This window comes from Sebastes fasciatus, chromosome 7 (genome assembly GCF_043250625.1).
Source record: "Sebastes fasciatus isolate fSebFas1 chromosome 7, fSebFas1.pri, whole genome shotgun sequence".
Classification (NCBI taxonomy): Eukaryota; Metazoa; Chordata; class Actinopteri; order Perciformes; family Sebastidae; genus Sebastes; species Sebastes fasciatus.
In genome coordinates, this window is record NC_133801.1 from 996,274 (window position 1) to 1,015,182 (window position 18,909).

The 18,909-nt window shown below is 45.0% G+C and overlaps 2 protein-coding genes across 5 annotated transcripts in view; one reads left to right on the plus strand and one right to left on the minus strand.

Moving 5' to 3' along the window:
- Window positions 1–1,848, minus strand: part of wdr62 (WD repeat domain 62) — a 50,489-nt gene extending 48,641 nt beyond the window's left edge. Inside the window, exons 1-2 of the mRNA XM_074640890.1 lie at window positions 1,720–1,848; window positions 133–224 (exon numbers count right to left, since the gene is read on the minus strand). Of these exons, the coding sequence (XP_074496991.1) occupies window positions 133–224; window positions 1,720–1,824 (197 nt within the window). The 5' untranslated portion in view covers window positions 1,825–1,848. The remainder of the gene's footprint in view (window positions 1–132; window positions 225–1,719) is intronic.
- A 1,774-nt stretch (window positions 1,849–3,622) lies between these two features.
- Window positions 3,623–18,531, plus strand: rffl (ring finger and FYVE-like domain containing E3 ubiquitin protein ligase). 4 transcript variants are annotated; one of them, XR_012594645.1, is made up of 9 exons: window positions 3,623–3,863; window positions 5,371–5,559; window positions 7,576–7,773; window positions 7,858–8,094; window positions 8,216–8,420; window positions 10,701–10,724; window positions 11,123–11,351; window positions 13,527–13,613; window positions 13,782–18,531. XR_012594645.1 is itself a non-coding variant. In XM_074640887.1 (8 exons), the coding sequence occupies exons 2-7, from the start codon at window positions 5,377–5,379 to the stop codon at window positions 11,323–11,325; spliced, it is 1,050 nt and encodes a 349-aa protein (XP_074496988.1). In that variant the 5' UTR covers window positions 3,623–3,873; window positions 5,375–5,376; the 3' UTR covers window positions 11,326–11,351; window positions 13,527–18,531. The 4 variants fall into 4 exon arrangements, 2 of the variants coding, with proteins under 2 accessions (XP_074496988.1, XP_074496987.1); XR_012594646.1 differs by having other exon boundaries at window positions 13,527–13,578; window positions 13,624–18,531; XM_074640887.1 differs by having other exon boundaries at window positions 3,623–3,873; window positions 5,375–5,559; window positions 13,527–18,531.
- The last annotated feature ends 378 nt before the right edge of the window (window positions 18,532–18,909 follow it).

Here is an 18,909-nt window from a genome sequence, read left to right on the forward strand (position 1 = left end):
TTCTCAGCGTCATGTTTGTGCTGAGACTGACACAGAAAAGCATGCTGGGAAAAATATCCCCAAACTGTCCCTCTGTTTTGTGGGGGGACGTCGTCCTATCATACAGGTGAGTCTAAGGGAGGCGGGGCTTACCCTGCAGGGTAGGCGATGAGCCCAGATTTGGGGTCAGAGGTCAAACCGCTGCCGCTGACTGTGCTGATCCCCAGAACTTTCTCCAGACTCACCTGAAACAACACAAACACACCAAACTGCATTCAAACACCAGCAACCACAATCTAACAAGAACTGAACAAGAACTACTGGTTCCTCTACTGGTTCCTCTACTGGCTTCTCTACTGGTTCCTCTACTGGCTCCTCTACTGGCTCCTCTACTGGCTCCTCTACTGGTTCCTCTACTGGCTCCTCTACTGGCTCCTCTACTGGCTTCTCTACTGGCTCCTCTACTGGCTCCTCTACTGGTTCCTCTACTGGCTCCTCTACTGGCTCCTCTACTGGTTCCTCCAGTAGCACCTCGCTCTCATTAACATGCTTCATGAAAGGCTGAGCTAGCAGTTAGCCACTGTGGTGTTGCCAGTAGCTGTGATGCTAACACTGTGATGCTAACATTGTGATGCTAACATTGTGATGCTAACACTGTGATGCTAGCAGTAGCTGTGATGCTAGCTGAGTGGTGTTACCAGTAGTTGTGTGGTGTTACCAGTAGCTGAGTGGTGTTACCAGTAGCTGAGTGGTGTTACCAGTAGCTGTGTGGTGTTACCAGTAGTTGTGTGGTGTTACCAGTAGCTGAGTGGTGTTACCAGTAGCTGTGTGGTGTTACCAGTAGCTGTGTGGTGTTACCAGTAGCTGAGTGGTGTTACCAGTAGCTGTGTGGTGTTACCAGTAGCTGAGTGGTGTTACCAGTAGCTGAGTGGTGTTACCAGTAGCTGTGTGGTGTTACCAGTAGCTGTGTGGTGTTACCAGTAGCTGTGTGGTGTTACCAGTAGCTGTGTGGTGTTACCAGTAGCTGAGTGGTGTTACCAGTAGCTGAGTGGTGTTACCAGTAGCTGTGTGGTGTTACCAGTAGCTGTGTGGTGTTACCAGTAGCTGTGTGGTGTTACCAGTAGCTGTGTGGTGTTACCAGTAGCTGAGTGGTGTTACCAGTAGCTGAGTGGTGTTACCAGTAGCTGTGTGGTGTTACCAGTAGCTGTGTGGTGTTACCAGTAGCTGAGTGGTGTTACCAGTAGCTGTGTGGTGTTACCAGTAGCTGAGTGGTGTTACCAGTAGCTGTGTGGTGTTACCAGTAGCTGTGTGGTGTTACCAGTAGCTGAGTGGTGTTACCAGTAGCTGTGTGGTGTTACCAGTAGCTGTGTGGTGTTACCAGTAGCTGAGTGGTGTTACCAGTAGCTGTGTGGTGTTACCAGTAGCTGTGTGGTGTTACCAGTAGCTGTGTGGTGTTACCAGTAGCTGTGTGGTGTTACCAGTAGCTGTGTGGTGTTACCAGTAGCTGTGTGGTGTTACCAGTAGCTGAGTGGTGTTACCAGTAGCTGTGTGGTGTTACCAGTAGCTGAGTGGTGTTACCAGTAGCTGAGTGGTGTTACCAGTAGCTGAGTGGTGTTACCAGTAGCTGAGTGGTGTTACCAGTAGCTGAGTGGTGTTACCAGTAGCTGAGTGGTGTTACCAGTAGCTGAGTGGTGTTACCAGTAGCTGAGTGGTGTTACCAGTAGCTGCTAGCATCATTACCCTGCAGATGGAGCTTTTCTTCTGGCGGCTCTTCCTCCCCGCTGCTGCCGCTGCTGGGAGTCTCTTGGCCGGGTAGACTGAGCTGTCCGCTGCCTCCCTCATCATCTCCTCCTCTCTCTCTAAACACCTCCACAGCGAGAACCAGGAGCTGCTGATGCTAACGGTTAGCTCGGTTAGCTTAGCTTAGCTTCACTGCTAAAGGAAACCTGACACTTGTCTCTGCGGCGGGACTCTGGTTCAAACGGAGCTCCGCCCACTACCCAATCACCTAACCAATGTACAGCCGAAGTCCCGCCCTCTGCCCCCGAAACAACCAATAGACAGCCGAGGACAGACACGGTCCCCGCCCACTTTCCGCCAACCAACCAATCAAGAGCCATATCAACAGCCCAGTATGACTGTGTTGTTGATAAAATTAAATTAAATTAAATTAAATAAAAATTAAATTAAATTAAATTAAATAAAAATTAAATTAAATTAAATTAAATAAAAATTAAATTAAATTAAATTAAATTAAATTAAATTAAATTAAATTAAATTAATTAAATTAAATTAAATTAAAAAAGTAAATTAAATTAAATTAAATAAAATGATGATAACAATAATCATAGTCATAATAAATTATTTGTTATTATTATTTCACAGATTTTTTCAAGATATTATATGTTTTATAGTCTAAGTATATATACTGGGAAAAGAAAGTTTGGAAACTTATGTTTGGTCGTTTATTTCTCTGTTGGTCCAATGCTAATGCTAATGCTAATGGTCATTGTATTGTACATGGTTGAAAGCCTGTTTATTTACCTTCACAATGATGTCACTCTTGTAAGGATCATGTATTTGTGGGATGAGCAGCACAGCTGATGATGTGTGGAGCCCCGGTGCCGATGGTAAACAGTGTATTCTCCTGTTGGTGTTGACTCTTGTTGAGAGTTGTTTGGTGGATGATTGAACTCTCTATCAGTAACAAGGAACAAACAAGACATATTGATTGATTGAATCCACCGTCAGGAGCCTCAGTAGAGGTGGAAGATCCATACGCAGCCACAACAGCCTGGCACCTCCTCCTCATGCTGCTCACCAACCTGGTCACACGTTGCTGTGGGATGGCGTTCCATTCCTCAACCAGGATTCACTGCAGGTCAGCCAGCGTGGTTGTGTTGGTCACTCTAACACGTACAGCACGCCCAAGCTGACTGGGTACTGTGTGTGTATTGTATAGTGTGTGTATTGTGTGTGTGGTGTGTGTATTGTGTGTGTGTGTTGTTTTTATTGTGTTTATTGTGTGTATTGTTTTTGTGTGTAGTGTGTGTACTGTGTGTAGTGTGTATATAGTGTGTAGTGTGTATAGTGTGTGTGTAGTGTGTATAGTGTGTGTATTGTGTGTGTGTGTGTTGTGTGTGTACTGTGTGTAGTGTGTATATAGTGTGTGTAGTGTGTAGTGTGTATTGTGTGTGTATTGTGTGTGTGTGTTGTTTTTATTGTGTTTATTGTGTGTATTGTTTTTGTGTGTAGTGTGTGTACTGTGTGTAGTGTGTATATAGTGTGTATAGTGTGTAGTGTGTATAGTGTGTATAGTGTGTGTAGTGTGTGTAGTGTGTATAGTGTGTGTGTTGTGTGTATAGTATGTAGTGTGTATAGTGTGTGTGTGTGTATAGTGTGTATAGTGTGTAGTGTGTATAGTGTGTATAGTGTGTGTAGTGTGTGTAGTGTGTATAGTGTGTGTGTTGTGTGTATAGTATGTAGTGTGTATAGTGTGTGTGTGTGTTGTGTGTATAGTGTGTATAGTGTGTAGTGTGTATAGTGTGTGTAGTGTGTGTAGTGTGTATAGTGTGTGTGTTGTGTGTATAGTATGTAGTGTGTATAGTGTGTGTGTGTGTTGTGTGTATAGTGTGTAGTGTGTGTTGTGTCTCTTCCTGGTTCAGTTTCTTGTCTCTTCAGTCTGACTGACTCTGTGACTCTGTGACTCTGTTATTATGACTTTATTATTATTATTATTCTAGTTTGTGTAGTTTGTGTAGTTTGTGTTGTTTCAGCGTCACGTGTTCATGCTGCAGGTTAACTAGTTAGTTCACTAACTAGTTGCTGCTGGTGTTAGTTAGCTGTTAGCTGCTAGCAGCAGCTCTGTGTCTCCAGCAGCAGCAGCAGCATCAGGTGAGACACCTGAAGGTGTTTGTGTTGATAATCGAGTCGGTTAATAGTCGGTTAAAGTGTTAACCGGGTTAGTTTAACCCGCTCTACCTGCTGTCCTCTCTGTCTGCTGGTTTACTCCCACTCTTTACTTTCTCTAAACTTCTACAACTAGCCTGCTAGCTGCTAGCTGTTAGCAGGCTAGCTGTTAGCCTGCTAGCAGTTAACTGTTAGCTGCTAGCTGTTAGCCTGCTAGCTGCTAGCTGTTAGCTGCTAGCAGGCTAACAGCTAGCCGTTAGCTGCTAGCCTGCTAGCTGTTAGCTGCTAGCTGCTAGCAGGCTAACAGCTAGCCGTTAGCTGCTAGCCTGCTAGCTGTTAGCTGCTAGCTGTTAGCTACTAGCTGCTAGCTGTTAGCTGTTAGCTGCTAGCTGTTAGCTGCCTCCACCAGACTCCGCTCACATAATGATCACTTTAACGGATCCGGTCTCTCCGGTCAACACATGATCACACTAAATCACCGAAGTGTGTTTAATATGTGTAAATAGAGACATGACGTCATTCGGCTGACAGCTCAACACTAAACTCTCTTTATCTTTATTAAATATAACCTGACTAACATCAGAGCTCAGCTGGGTTCACCTGTAATAACAGGAAACGAAGGTGAATCAACACATTAAAGAGTCTCACTCTGTGAGACATGAAGCCGAAAGATCTTACTTTAATACACTAATACATTTTACTAAGTCATTAACATTTATAATGTATGTTGATTAGGAAGGAACACAAACACACCCGTTTTTACTATGTAGTCTGTTAGTGTGTAAAAAGTATGTAGATTACTTTTTAAGTGGTGGTAACGATGTCATAGAGTAAAAGTACTTTTAAGTATAAAGTAATCTGCTCAGTAAACTGTAGTTAAGTATCTTCAGATAAAGTCCTGATGGTTCAGTGCAGGTCCTCACTGTGGTGGACCAAACCTCCCTTAACATCCTGCTAATTTAAGGGATTCTGGTTCACTGCTAAACAACTGCTCATCCCGACACGCCTGTCCATTCGGCTAACGTTTACCACAAAAATATATTTATTTTAAGTACATGTAGACTTTAATTTAGCAAGATATTCCCAAATAACGCCAGTCTGCCTTTACGACCCAGTTTATGCATTTTAGAACTGATTATTTATAATAAATCAAAGTTATGCTTGGTGGAATATAATGCCGAATTTAGCAGAAGTCGTCAATTATATATACAAATCAATTTTACAGGTAATTTAGCAGAAGAGTATGTGACTACGAGAAAGGAACACAAAAATACCAGATTTTACTATGTGGTTTGGTCTGCAGGTGTCAGCACACTGAAGAGAACAGTGGAAAAGTTAGTGGAAAGAGAAGTTAACAAAACTACACTGTAAAAGTACTTCATTTAAGTAAAATGTCCTTTGTTCAGTAACAGTTGTACTAATTCAGATCTGGTTGTATATGAAGTACTTAGTACTTGTTACAGTGTGTATTTCTGTGTACTCTCAGGTATGTTTGCGTCCTGCTGTAACTGGTTGTGTGTGGACTCGGCTGATGATGCTGACCCGTCAGGTGGAGCTGAGCAACGCCATCAGTCTTACACTAACTCTGGCTTCAACAGTCAGCCGTCTCCTCCTCCACCTGAACTCACCTGTAAGGCCTGCGGGGGGCGCCTCGACACACCTGCCAAGAAGGTAACCCCCCCCCCCCCCCCACCTGCTGCAGTCACATTCCTACCTGAGGAATTGTTGTTTTCAACTCTAGACCATCTCCCTCACAGATTAGTGCTATTTTGGACATGTAATGTTTTATACTTCTGGTGAATATAATCTAATCAATCTGTTCTCCATAGATGTATTTAGTATCTACAGTTCCCTTTGTTAACACCTTATTTTGAAAAGCGGACGTAGTCCCACGTGTCTACTTCCTGTAACTTCTCCAAGGTGGTCTCTAGCTCTCCCGTCAGCTCCGTTCTCTTTATCCATCATGGTCAGCTCCATCGGGGCCGTTTCAATGCAGAGAACAGACATGTCAGTATCTGGGTGCTCTACAGTCGTAGCGTCGGCCCGTTTGACCACGGAGACAAAAGCGACGGCTGGCTCCACCACCAGGTTACCGCCATACCATAACGTTACCTCCATACCATAACGTTACCTCCATACCATAACGTTACCACCATACCATAACGTTACCTCCATACCATAACGTTACTACCATACCATAACGTTACCACCGTACCATAACGTTACCTCCGTACCATAACGTTACCTCCATACCATAACGTTACTACCATACCATAACGTTACCACCATACCATAACGTTACTACCATACCATAACGTTACCACCGTACCATAACGTTACCACCGTACCATAACGTTACCTCCATACCATAACGTTACCTCCACACCATAACGTTACCTCCATACCATAACGTTACCTCCATACCATAACGTTACCACCATACCATAACGTTACCTCCATACCATAACGTTACCTCCATACCATAACGTTACTACCATACCATAACGTTACCACCGTACCATAACGTTACCACCATACCATAACGTTACCTCCGTACCATAACGTTACCTCCGTACCATAACGTTACCTCCGTACCATAACGTTACCTCCATACCATAACGTTACTACCATACCATAACGTTACCACCGTACCATAACGTTACCACCGTACCATAACGTTACCTCCATACCATAACGTTACCTCCATACCATAACGTTACTACCATACCATAACGTTACTACCATACCATAACGTTACTACCATACCATAACGTTACCTCCGTACCATAACGTTACCTCCATACCATAACGTTACTACCATACCATAACGTTACCTCCGTACCATAACGTTACCTCCATACCATAACGTTACTACCATACCATAACGTTACCTCCATACCATAACGTTACTACCATACCATAACGTTACCTCCGTACCATAACGTTACCTCCATACCATAACGTTACCTCCATACCATAACGTTACTACCATACCATAACGTTACCTCCGTACCATAACGTTACTACCATACCATAACGTTACTACCATACCATAACGTTACTACCATACCATAACGTTACCTCCGTACCATAACGTTACCTCCATACCATAACGTTACCTCCATACCATAACGTTACTACCATACCATAACGTTACTACCATACCATAACGTTACCACCATACCATAACGTTACCTCCATACCATAACGTTACTACCATACCATAACGTTACTACCATACCATAACGTTACCTCCGTACCATAACGTTACCTCCATACCATAACGTTACTACCATACCATAACGTTACCACCGTACCATAACGTTACCTCCGTACCATAACGTTACCTCCATACCATAACGTTACTACCATACCATAACGTTACCACCATACCATAACGTTACCTCCATACCATAACGTTTACTGGATGTGTAGTGTTTACCACGCTGGATTTAACATGGGAGGGTGCAGGTCGTATCCACGCTGACCCTCTAACGGTTTAGACTCTGAGGTTTGTTTTGGTTGACGGATACGGAACGGATATGACGTCACGTTACCCAGACTACCACATAAAAGCGGTGACTTCCTTCTACCTCCACATAGACTCAGATGAAGCAGATATATCCATTCTGGTATCAAAACATCTGTTTAGAAATCCTAAGAATAATCCGTCTGTCCGTCTGTCAGCATGTGTGCGTGGACTGTAAGAAGGACTACTGCTGCCGCTGCTCTGCCCAGCTGGAGCCCCGCCCCCGCCTCTGTCACACCTGTCAGCGTTTCTACGGCAACCTGCTGGAGCGGGCGGAGCTGATGAAGCTGAAGGTGAAGGAGCTGCGTGACTACCTGCACCTGCACGAGGTCTCCACCCGCCTGTGCAGAGAAAAGGTCACTCGCCGTCTCTACACTGTAAAAGATGAAGTTGACCTTTGACCCCTCCGCCGTGTTAACCCTCTGTTTCCTGTCCTCCAGGAGGAGCTGGTGGAGCTGGTCCTGGGTCAGCAGTCTTCACCATCCAACGACTCCACCCCCGAGACCCTGACCCCCGACCTCCCCTCTGTGACCTCTGACCCCCCTGACCCGACCCCTCGCATCTCTACCTTGTCTCCTGACTCGACCCCCGACCCCCCCGCCCCACAGCCAGAAGCCCCGGCCCCGCCCACAGAGACAGCCCCCCCCGCCGAGCCCGACGTCCAGGACGAAGACCAGGTAAAAGCCAGAACGGCAGGTCCAGAACCGGGTCCTGGTTCCAGAGACTCCGTCTTGGTCTGGTGTTTGTGTCTGGGTTCCTCAGGTCTTGATTCAGTGTCTTTTCTCTCGTCTGGTTCAGACCTGGGACCCGGAGGAGGCCTCGGTTTCGGGCCGCAGGGCGTCTCTGTCGGACCTGAGCTGTCTGGACGACATCGAGGCGCTCAGCGTCCGCCAGCTGAAGGAAATCCTCGCCAGGAACTTCGTCAACTACAAAGGCTGCTGTGAGAAGTGGGAGCTGATGGAGAGAGTGAGCCGGCTGTACCAGGACCAACAGAACCTACTGGGTGAGTACCAGGTCCAGAGAGGGTCTGTAGCAGGACCAGCAGAACCTACTGGGTGAGTACCAGGTCTACAGAGGGTCTGTACCAGGACCAGCAGAACCTTCTGGGTGAGTACCAGGTCTACAGAGGGTCTGTAGCAGGACCAGCAGAACCTTCTGGTTCCGCTGCACAATGACGCGTACGCACGCTGTATCATGTTTCAGTTTGTTTGGACCGGAGACCCGGAGCTACTAAACCTGTTATTACCTGATGAAGCTTCACTGAGAACAGTAAACCTGTGTTTAAATCAGCAGGAGGAGAGTTAGTAACGTTAGCTGTTAGCAGCCGTTAGCAGCTCAGTCCTGACTGGATAAATAACGGAGCCACTAACGTTAACGGAGGTGCCATCGAGTTATTATTATGAGGCGTTCAAAGTCTGCTCAGGAAAACTATTGGGTGAATCACAACGTTATCGTGATGTGTTCAAATGCAATCTGGTAAAATGTAGTTTTTGGAGAGAAACTTGAATAAATCCAGATGTTTGAAGGAGATGTTTTCACATCAATATAAAATAGATATTAAAGAGAATTATGACCTGTCTAACTTCATAACAACTTACCAAGATTTATTTTAATCAAAGCAAATATTTTAATAATAATAATCATTTGAATTGTGTGTTTTTATGCAGATAACCACTATAGATGACAATAACAAAGTAGAGTACAGTGGACACTAGCCTCCCTCCACGGTGTAATTCCAACACTGTAATTTATCGTGTATATCATGTTTTTATGTTAAATGTATTGAACATTGAATGACATCAGATCTAAAATGTTATTCCTTCATTTAGCGCAGAGATTTCTAAAGTGGCAGATAAAGAAAAACTCTCCTGTCACAGTGGCAGGAAGTGAAGAAGTTCATTTCAGACCCTGAGTAGAATACGTTCAGTATCATCACTGTCAGTGGGATCCTGGTTTTAATGGTGATTTAATGGTTTATACTAAGCGAGGATAAATAAATGTCTTCTCCATTGTAACCTCCGTGGTAATTAGAAAACTAGACTTCTGCACCTCCTCGTGGCTTTAAAACATCTAGAGACGGGACACTTTGACTATGAAGATTAGAAAGTCTAGTAACACATGGTTGGTACCGATGGATTCATCAGGTTCTAGAGTTTACTATGATACCAGTAGTAGTAGTAGTAGTAGTAGTAGCACCAGTAGTAGTAGTAGTAGTAGTAGTAGTAGTAGTAGAGGTAGTAGTAGTAGAGGTAGTAGTAGTAGAGGTAGTAGTAGCACCAGTAGTAGTAGTAGTAGTAGTAGTAGTAGTAGTAGCAGTAGTAGTAGTAGTAGAGGTAGTAGTAGTAGAGGTAGTAGTAGCACCAGTAGTAGTAGTAGTAGCAGTAGTAGTAGTAGTAGAGGTAGTAGTAGCACCAGTAGTAGTAGTAGTAGTAGTAGCACCAGTAGTAGTAGTAGTAGTAGTAGTAGCACCAGTAGTAGTAGTAGTAGCACCAGTAGTAGTAGTAGTAGTAGTAGTAGTAGCACCAGTAGTAGTAGTAGTAGTAGTAGTAGTAGCACCAGTAGTAGTAGTAGCACCAGTAGTAGTAGTAGTAGTAGTAGTAGTAGTAGCACCAGTAGTAGTAGTAGCACCAGTAGTAGTAGTAGTAGCACCAGTAGTAGTAGTAGTAGTAGTAGTAGTAGTAGTAGTAGTAGTAGTAGTAGTAGTAGTAGTAGTAGTAGTAGCACCAGTAGTAGTAGTAGTAGCACCAGTAGTAGTAGTAGTAGTAGTAGTAGTAGTAGTAGTAGCACCAGTAGTAGTAGTAGTAGTAGCACCAGTAGTAGTAGTAGCACCAGTAGTAGTAGTAGCACCAGTAGTAGTAGTAGCACCAGTAGTAGTAGTAGTAGTAGTAGTAGTAGTAGTAGTAATACCTGGTTGGTACCGATGGATTCATCAGGTTCTCTAGTTTCAGATAATACCAGGATCTTCACTCTAGCTTTAGAAAACTGAGACGCTACAACCGAAAAATCACAAGTTAGTGCGTTGAAAAACTTCGTGGCGCTAAAACTGTATTAAGGTGTTATTATGGTGTTAACGTTGACCGCTCTAATAAACACATCAGAGACTGTAACGGTCCTCCTGACTCCTAAAGATCAACGTCATTAACATATCACCTCTTTGTCAGCTTCTCTTTCACATATACGTTATACATGATATATAATGATAAAGATATACTGTATATATACGGTGATATCATGACTCTGTATTATTGCGTTAACCACCATGCTTTGTGTGTTTGTCTTTCAGCCGCCAACGCTGTGAACGCCTCAGGTGAGTCTGAACAGAACCTCTTCCTGACAGAGATCCTCCTCCAGTCATCATGTTACCAGATAAACATTCAGAGTATTGGTTCATTCAGATTCACTTTATACTATATATATATATTTAACATAGTGCGTCATGAAGCTGTTTTGATTTGATAAACGAGTAATAGCTAGAGTTCTGTAGAAGTCACCTTGGACTGTTTTTATAGACGTTAAAACGACGATATAACAATCGAAGAAAAATCTCATAAATTTGCAAAATTATAAAGTCGTAAATTTGCAAGAAAAAACTCATAAATGTACGACTTCATGGTCAGGTTAACGGTAATAAAAGTACTAAGAAGTTCTTTATGACCACAGTATTGTCCCTCACAGTGTCCCGTACGTCTCTGTGTCTCCCTCCAGAGTCCGGTGGCGGCGGCGGTTCTGGTTCTGGTTCTGCGAGTCCGGAGGAGAACCTCTGTAAGATCTGTATGGACTCTCCCATCGACTGCGTCCTGCTGGAGTGTGGTCACATGATCACCTGCACCAAGTGCGGCAAGAGGATGAGCGAGTGTCCCATCTGCCGCCAGTACGTCGTCAGAGCCGTCCACGTCTTCCGGTCCTGAGCGGACCAACCCCGACCTGAACCCAGGTAAACCACCACACCCAGCCCTGAACCCAGGTAGACCACCACACCCAGCCCTGAACCGGGGGGCTAGCAGCCGGGGGGCTAGCAGCCTGCACTTCCTGCTGCTCTGATTAATGTGTTTTAAAGAAGTGACAGACAGACAGATGTCTGTGGGCTGACAGCACACACTTAAAGAAACAGATCTAGTTTGCAGAGCTGCAAATATCAATGAAAAAAGTGATTTATTTAAAAAGAGTCGACGTTTAAAACCATAAAGAACTCTGCAGGACTCTGACCGAGATGTGGAGATAAAAAGGAAGACAGTGAGGGAGTTAGAAAGAGCAGTAAGTGATCATTCCAGAGTTAGAAAGAGCAGTAAGTGATCATTCCAGTGATAGAAAGAGCAGTAAGTGATCATTCCAGAGTTAGAAAGAGCAGTAAGTGATCATTCCAGTGATAGAAAGAGCAGTAAGTGATCATTCCAGTGTTAGAAAGAGCAGTAAGTGATCATTCCAGAGATAGAAAGAGCAGTAAGTGATCATTCCAGTGATAGAAAGAGCAGTAAGTGATCATTCCAGTGTTAGAAAGAGCAGTAAGTGATCATTCCAGAGTTAGAAAGAGCAGTAAGTGATCATTCCAGTGATAGAAAGAGCAGTAAGTGATCATTCCAGAGTTAGAAAGAGCAGTAAGTGATCATTCCAGTGATAGAAAGAGCAGTAAGTGATCATTCCAGAGTTAGAAAGAGCAGTAAGTGATCATTCCAGAGTTAGAAAGAGCAGTAAGTGATCATTCCAGTGATAGAAAGAGCAGTAAGTGATCATTCCAGAGTTAGAAAGAGCAGTAAGTGATCATTCCAGTGATAGAAAGAGCAGTAAGTGATCATTCCAGTGATAGAAAGAGCAGTAAGTGATCATTCCAGAGATAGAAAGAGCAGTAAGTGATCATTCCAGTGATAGAAAGAGCAGTAAGTGATCATTCCAGTGATAGAAAGAGCAGTAAGTGATCATTCCAGTGATAGAAAGAGCAGTAAGTGATCATTCCAGTGATAGAAAGAGCAGTAAGTGATCATTCCAGAGTTAGAAAGAGCAGTAAGTGATCATTCCAGTGATAGAAAGAGCAGTAAGTGATCATTCCAGAGTTAGAAAGAGCAGTAAGTGATCATTCCAGAGTTAGAAAGAGCAGTAAGTGATCATTCCAGTGATAGAAAGAGCAGTAAGTGATCATTCCAGAGTTAGAAAGAGCAGTAAGTGATCATTCCAGAGTTAGAAAGAGCAGTAAGTGATCATTCCAGTGATAGAAAGAGCAGTAAGTGATCATTCCAGAGATAGAAAGAGCAGTAAGTGATCATTCCAGAGATAGAAAGAGCAGTAAGTGATCATTCCAGAGATAGAAAGAGCAGTAAGTGATCATTCCAGTGCACACTGTCAGCATGTAACATAATGTATTAATCATTATTATATATACAGTATATGGTCTCGTGGTATTCTAGCATTGTGGATTAGTGGTTGTAATTAATCTTCCACCGCTCTCTGTTACGGTGCAGTGACAGTAACTCGTTGAATGGTGTAATGATGACGGTTTCAGTTAACAGCAGTGGTGAGTGGATGTAACGTTATGGTCTGTTTTTAGGCCTCTTGCTCATCGAGTTGCTCCGCTATCGTCTGCCACGATTTGATCTGGCTGTTTTATTACAGCAGCCGACGGCAGCGTCTTCTTTTCTACATATTAGATGCTTAACTTCCTCCTAATCTTCCATTAAAAGCTGTTTCTCACTGGGTTTAAAGAACGCAGAACGCCTTCTCAGCGGGCATTCTCCAGGGCAGCTCCCAAGCTCTGGAACTCACTCTCCAATCTCATCAGAGACTCCGATTCCCTCCCCATATTCCAGTCCCGCCTCAAAACCCATCTTTTCTCCTCTGCTTACCCGTAGCCCCCCCCCACCCATCAGTCCGTGTGATTGAGCTTGTGTATGTCGTTCGTCTCCTGTCTGTCTGTCTCACACCGTTTCCCCCCCCGAATATGTTAAGCGTCTTTGAGATCACTAAAAAGCGCTATATAAATCTAATATATATATATATATATATTTACTCCATTTCAGCATCAGTAGATCTGAGATCGACCTCGTGGTCTGTTGAGGAAAAACAGTGAAAGCTCATCTATCTGAAGTACTTCCCTCTTCTTCCTCCTCTTCTTCTGCAGGACCAGCCGTCTCCACAGCAATAACCATCAGATACCTGCTGATGAAGGGATCTCCTCCTCGTCCTCCTCCTCGTCCTCCTCCTCCTCGTCCTCCTCTTCCTCCTCCTCCTCGTCTTCCTCCTCCTCCTCCTCCTCATCCTCCTCCTCCTCGTCCTCCTCCTCTTCCTCCTCCTCTTCCTCCTCCTCCTCCTCCTCCTCCTCGTCTTCCTCCTCCTCCTCCTCCTCCTCCTCCTCCTCCTCGTCTTCCTCCTCCAGAGACAGAAGACCTTTATTCTATTTTTCTAGTGTACATATGAGAGTATAAGAAGTGGCCTTACTGTGAGCTGCTGTTTGAACACTGAATGTATCGACGGCCTCTCCAGCAGCTCCGTCACACCGACCAGCAGTCCTCCGTGCCTTCACCAGCTCGCCTCCGCCTCCGCCTCCGTCTGACCTCCGGATCTACCAAAGAGAAGCTTTACCTCGACAGGTGAGGAGGCTCCACCACCATCATCACATGACCTTTGACCTCCTGTAGACCACCACACTGTGTTTACACTGTAAAAAGTGACTGAATGAAGTGAAGTTAAAACCTTCAGCCTTATCTCGCAGTTTACACGTCATCGATGTCGATGTAAAGCTGCTTCAGACCAGCAGCCAATCAAAGACAAGACATCAACACGTTCATTAAGCTGCCTTCAGATCAGATTACCAGCTGGATAACAACCTGCTGTTTCCCTTTAGATCCTCCATCTCACATAAAGATCCATTATTTACCCGATAAACAACCAGATCAATGTGTGCCTGTAATTTCACAGCAGATCAGCTCTATAGACCCTTTAGTGATGACGTCATGATGAAGTCCTGGTGTTAGCTGGAGGCTAACCAAAGGAAAGACTGGAGGCTAACGCTAGCAGTGGGCAAACATTAGCTGGAGGCTAACGCAAGCAGTGGGCTAACATTAGCTGGAGGCTAACACAAGCAGTGGGCTAAAGTTCCACATCGCAGCTAGCCGTGAGCCGTTAGCTGCTGTTAGCAGAAGGCTAAACTATTAGCAACCCTTTCTCTCCGTCTCTGAAACGCTTCTCTGATGTTGTCCGACTCTCTTTGTGACTGACTTTACTGAAGGATAGTTAACTAGAGACATCCAGAGATCTATACGCCCTCAATTTATCTTTCCAGCGCTGCCATTGGCCGTCTGACCGCTGGCCTCCGGCCCGCTGGTCGGACGGCCGGCTACTTAGTTAGCTTAGCTCGCTAATTCCACCATGCTACAGGAAATGAGTCCAACAGAGGACAGCGCCGGGTCACGGTCCCTCTGCCTCACTCCTCGCCGCTAGGAGACGACTTCACCGGGAGGAGAGCAGGCGTTAGCTAGCTAGCTAGTGTTCTCCAGCCGTGTCCTCCTCCCGCAGTCGTCTCCAGCGGCGTAGCGGTCTAATCTGGTCCCGTTGGTTCATGTGAACTCTCTCAACTACCTCTGGTGATCCTGGAGAGAGAGTGACGGCACATGTTGAGAGAAACTAGGATTATATTCAGCCATTAAAAAAAACAAGACAACAATACTTGCCAGCCAGCGTTATCTAGCCAGCGTTAGCTAGCCAGCGTTAGCTAGCCAGCGTTAGCCAGCCAGCGTTAGCTAACCAGCGTTAGCCAGCCAGCGTTAGCTAGCCAGCGTTAGCCAGCCAGCGTTAGCTAACCAGCGTTAGCCAGCCAGCGTTAGCTAGCCAGCGTTAGCCAGCCAGCGTTAGCTAGCCAGCGTTAGCCAGCCAGCCAGCGTTAGCTAACCAGCATTAGCCAGCCAGCGTTAGCCAGCCAGCGTTAGCTAGCCAGCGTTAGCCAGCCAGCGTTAGCCAGCCAGCGTTAGTTTACATGTCAGAGAATTATTCTGCCTCCAGTTAACGCTCCGCCCATTAAACACGTCACCATGGTTACTAACAGAGGGGGTGGGGGGGTTATAATTAATTCATAATTTGAATCAATTTTCTGTCGATCGATTAATTGACTAATCATTTCAGCTCTAATTGGTACCAAATTGTTTCCTGTAAATCTGCTAGAAGTTATTATGAAATTACAGGCACATATATAAAAACGTGCTAAACTACCGCTATACACTATTCAAATCCACTCTCACATATCAGAAATTACATTATCCACATTCTGATGTATGCAATATTATAGAGTCAGCTGTTTGCTGGCACTAATCGCCCCCCATACAGCAGACTAACTGCCCCCCTTGGCAGCAGAGACAGGAAGTACCCACCGTCACCTACAGGGACCCCAAACTGCTGCATGATGATGTGGCAGTGACCAACACAGAGGATTTCACTTTGTGCTTCCAGTCTCTGTGCTAAGCTAAGCTAACCATGGACCCGGGGCTCTGGCTTTCTTTTGAGGTCATTTCCCTTTTATTTAATTCTGCGTAATTTGAGGGTTTTCGGGACCTTGTGGGGATTTTATATTCTTTATTTAAAACGTACTGTTTTTCTGGGATGATTCCAGTGTTCTTAGACTCACTATTGGGGCTCAATTTAGGGGCAATAAAGGATTTAGAATTGAAGCTGCCTACATGTCAGGAAAATAAAATTGCTCAGTAATTTCCTGATAATTTCCTCGGACGTTTTCCGGAAAGAACTCTGCAATTTGGCACGAATTTATAAAGAAAACTGAGGCAAAGCACTTGATCACTGTACTCGACCTCTGTCTTCTCATCTGACTCTGGAGAACACAGAGAACAGGATGATTTAGTAAAGGTTGGACTGTTCCTTTATATCAGGTTTAATAGAAACAACTGAGGCCCCAGGACGCTTCCCTGAGGACCTCCTCATGTTATTAATATACAGAGATTACTGATCTTTACCAGCAGACTGCCTTCCTCGTTGAACAGAAACTTCAGCAGTTAAACTCTTTGGTTTGAAGTTGACTTTGTGTCTTGTTGTAACTCTGATTGCACTAATCTGTTGATGCTGAAACATTTTGAACTTGTTTTTTTTTTGGAACTTGTTCTAGAGGGACGATGCAGCAGAGACTTTTTGTCCTTTTTTTGGTTTTCTTGTTTTTTGTGAGAACATTACGGTTGATTTTTGTTGTGAATATTGTATATTTTTTTGTTTTTGTTTTTGTGAAATGATGGTTGGTCTTTACAGCTCTTCTGACTTTGGGATCACACATGTCATCTGTAATTATCACCCGTACGTCGTTAATCATGATAGCTCAGCTGTGGTTCATTCAGTTGCACTTTGATTCCTCTGCTACAACATACGTAAATAAGTTCATAATCGCAGCACTGTGACAGTTTTACATGATCTTCTTCAGGTATCTGTTAGCATCGTTAGCTGTCCCCACTGAGACCAACACAGCTGGAAGCTAACGTGCTAGCATCCAGTCTTTAGGCTTGTTAGAATACAGCCGTGTCTCCTTTATGTGATTGTGTCATTTGAATAATTGTTTGAGGATCAAAGGGGGGTCGAGGGTTTTAACTTGTGACCCGCTGGAGGGGTCTCCACCCCCATTTTGGGAACCACTGCTTTAGTCTCAGTGAGAAACGCTAACACTGAACAGTTGGTGCTGTTTTAACTCCGGACTTAAAAATCACACCTCAGATACTTTGTGATGTTCTTTAAAGTCCGGGTGAAGTCAAATCAGACGATTGAACTATTTTATCCCCGTTGAAGTTAGCATGAGGCTAACAGGAAGTTAGGCGGAAGTCTCTGGTGAACATGCTCTACCCATAGACCCTTTTAGTGATGACGTCATGATGAGGTCACGGTGTTAGCTGGAGGCTAACGCTAGCAGTGGGCTAACATTAGCTGGAGGCTAACGCTAGCAGTGGGCTAACATTAGCTGGAGGCTAACGCTAGCAGTGGGCTAACATTAGCTGGAGGCTAACGCTAGCAGTGGGCTAACATTAGCTGGAGGCTAACACTAGCAGTGGGCTAACATTAGCTGGAGGCTAACGCTAGCAGTGGGCTAAAGCTCCACATCTAAATGTCCTCTGTGTTGTTGTCTGAATCCAGATCTCAGACATTAGAGATGAGTAACTGTGATTGGAGCTCTAGAGCTACAATATCAGAGAAGCGTTTCAGAGACGGAGAGAAATGATGCTAATAGTTTAGCATGATGCTAACAGCAGCTAACGTGAGCCGTTAGCTGCTGTTAGCAGAAGGCTAATCTATTAGCAACCCTTTCTCTCCGTCTCTGAAACGCTTCTCTGATATTGTCCGACTCTCTTTGTGACTGACTTTACTGAAGGATAGTTAACTAGAGACATCCAGAGATCTATACGCCCTCAGTTTATCTTTACAGCGCGGCCGTTGGCCTCCAGCCCGCTGGTCGGACGGCCCGTTGGCCACCGGCCCGCTGGTCGGACGGCCCGTTGGCCACCGGCCCGCTGGTCGGACGGCCCGTTGGCCACCGGCCCGCTGGTCGGACGGCCCGTTGGCCTCCAGCCCGCTGGTCTGACGGCCCGTTGGCCTCCGGCCCGCTGGTCTGACGGCCCGTTGGCCACCGGCCCGCTGGTCGGACGGCCCGTTGGCCACCGGCCCGCTGGTCGGACGGCCCGTTGGCCACCGGCCCGCTGGTCAGACGGCCGGCTGGTCAGTCTCCGGACAAGCTAGCTAGCTAACTAATGGAAACAAACCAACGTCATCATGTTGACTAACAGAAGGCGGTTTGTAGAACGCGTTAACATTCTGTTAAAGTAGCGCGCAGCAGTGAGATGGCCAATCAGAAGTGTTGTATTGTAACTGTACATGTAATTAACCCTCACCTGTGATTGACCAGCGTCTCAGAGCAGAGAATATTGATTAATCTTTCACCATTTTCAACCTAATTGTATGTCCTCTGAGGGTTAATGACACATCTTTCTGTGGTGTGACAAACTCCGAGTACATATTTATAATTGCTTTACCCGGACTTTAAACTTCACTGGAATCTGTTGAAAATGAAATATTGTATAATTGAAGAAGCTTTAGTTGTCTGAGTGGACTTTGATGAATCATTTTGTAATAAAACTGATTTTCTTCCAGTTGGCTCTTTACTTCCATTACTGTGACATGTCAGTGCTTTCATTATTCTCCCTCTGTTTCTGCTAGATTATAACACTTTCGTCTTAACATATGTAGGAACCGGCTTGGAGAGGATCAGAATACGTGGTTAATACATAGTTTAGCCTTCTGCTAACGGCAGCTAACCGTGAGCCGTTAGCTGCTGTTAGCAGAAGGCTAAACTATTAGCAACCCTTTCTCTCCGTCTCTGAAACGCTTCTCTGATATTGTCCGACTCTCTTTGTGACTGACTTTACTGAAGGATAGTTAACTAGAGACATCCAGAGATCTATACGCCCTGAGTTTATCTTTACAGCGCTGCCGCTGGCCACCGGCCCGCTGGTCGGACGGCCCGTTGG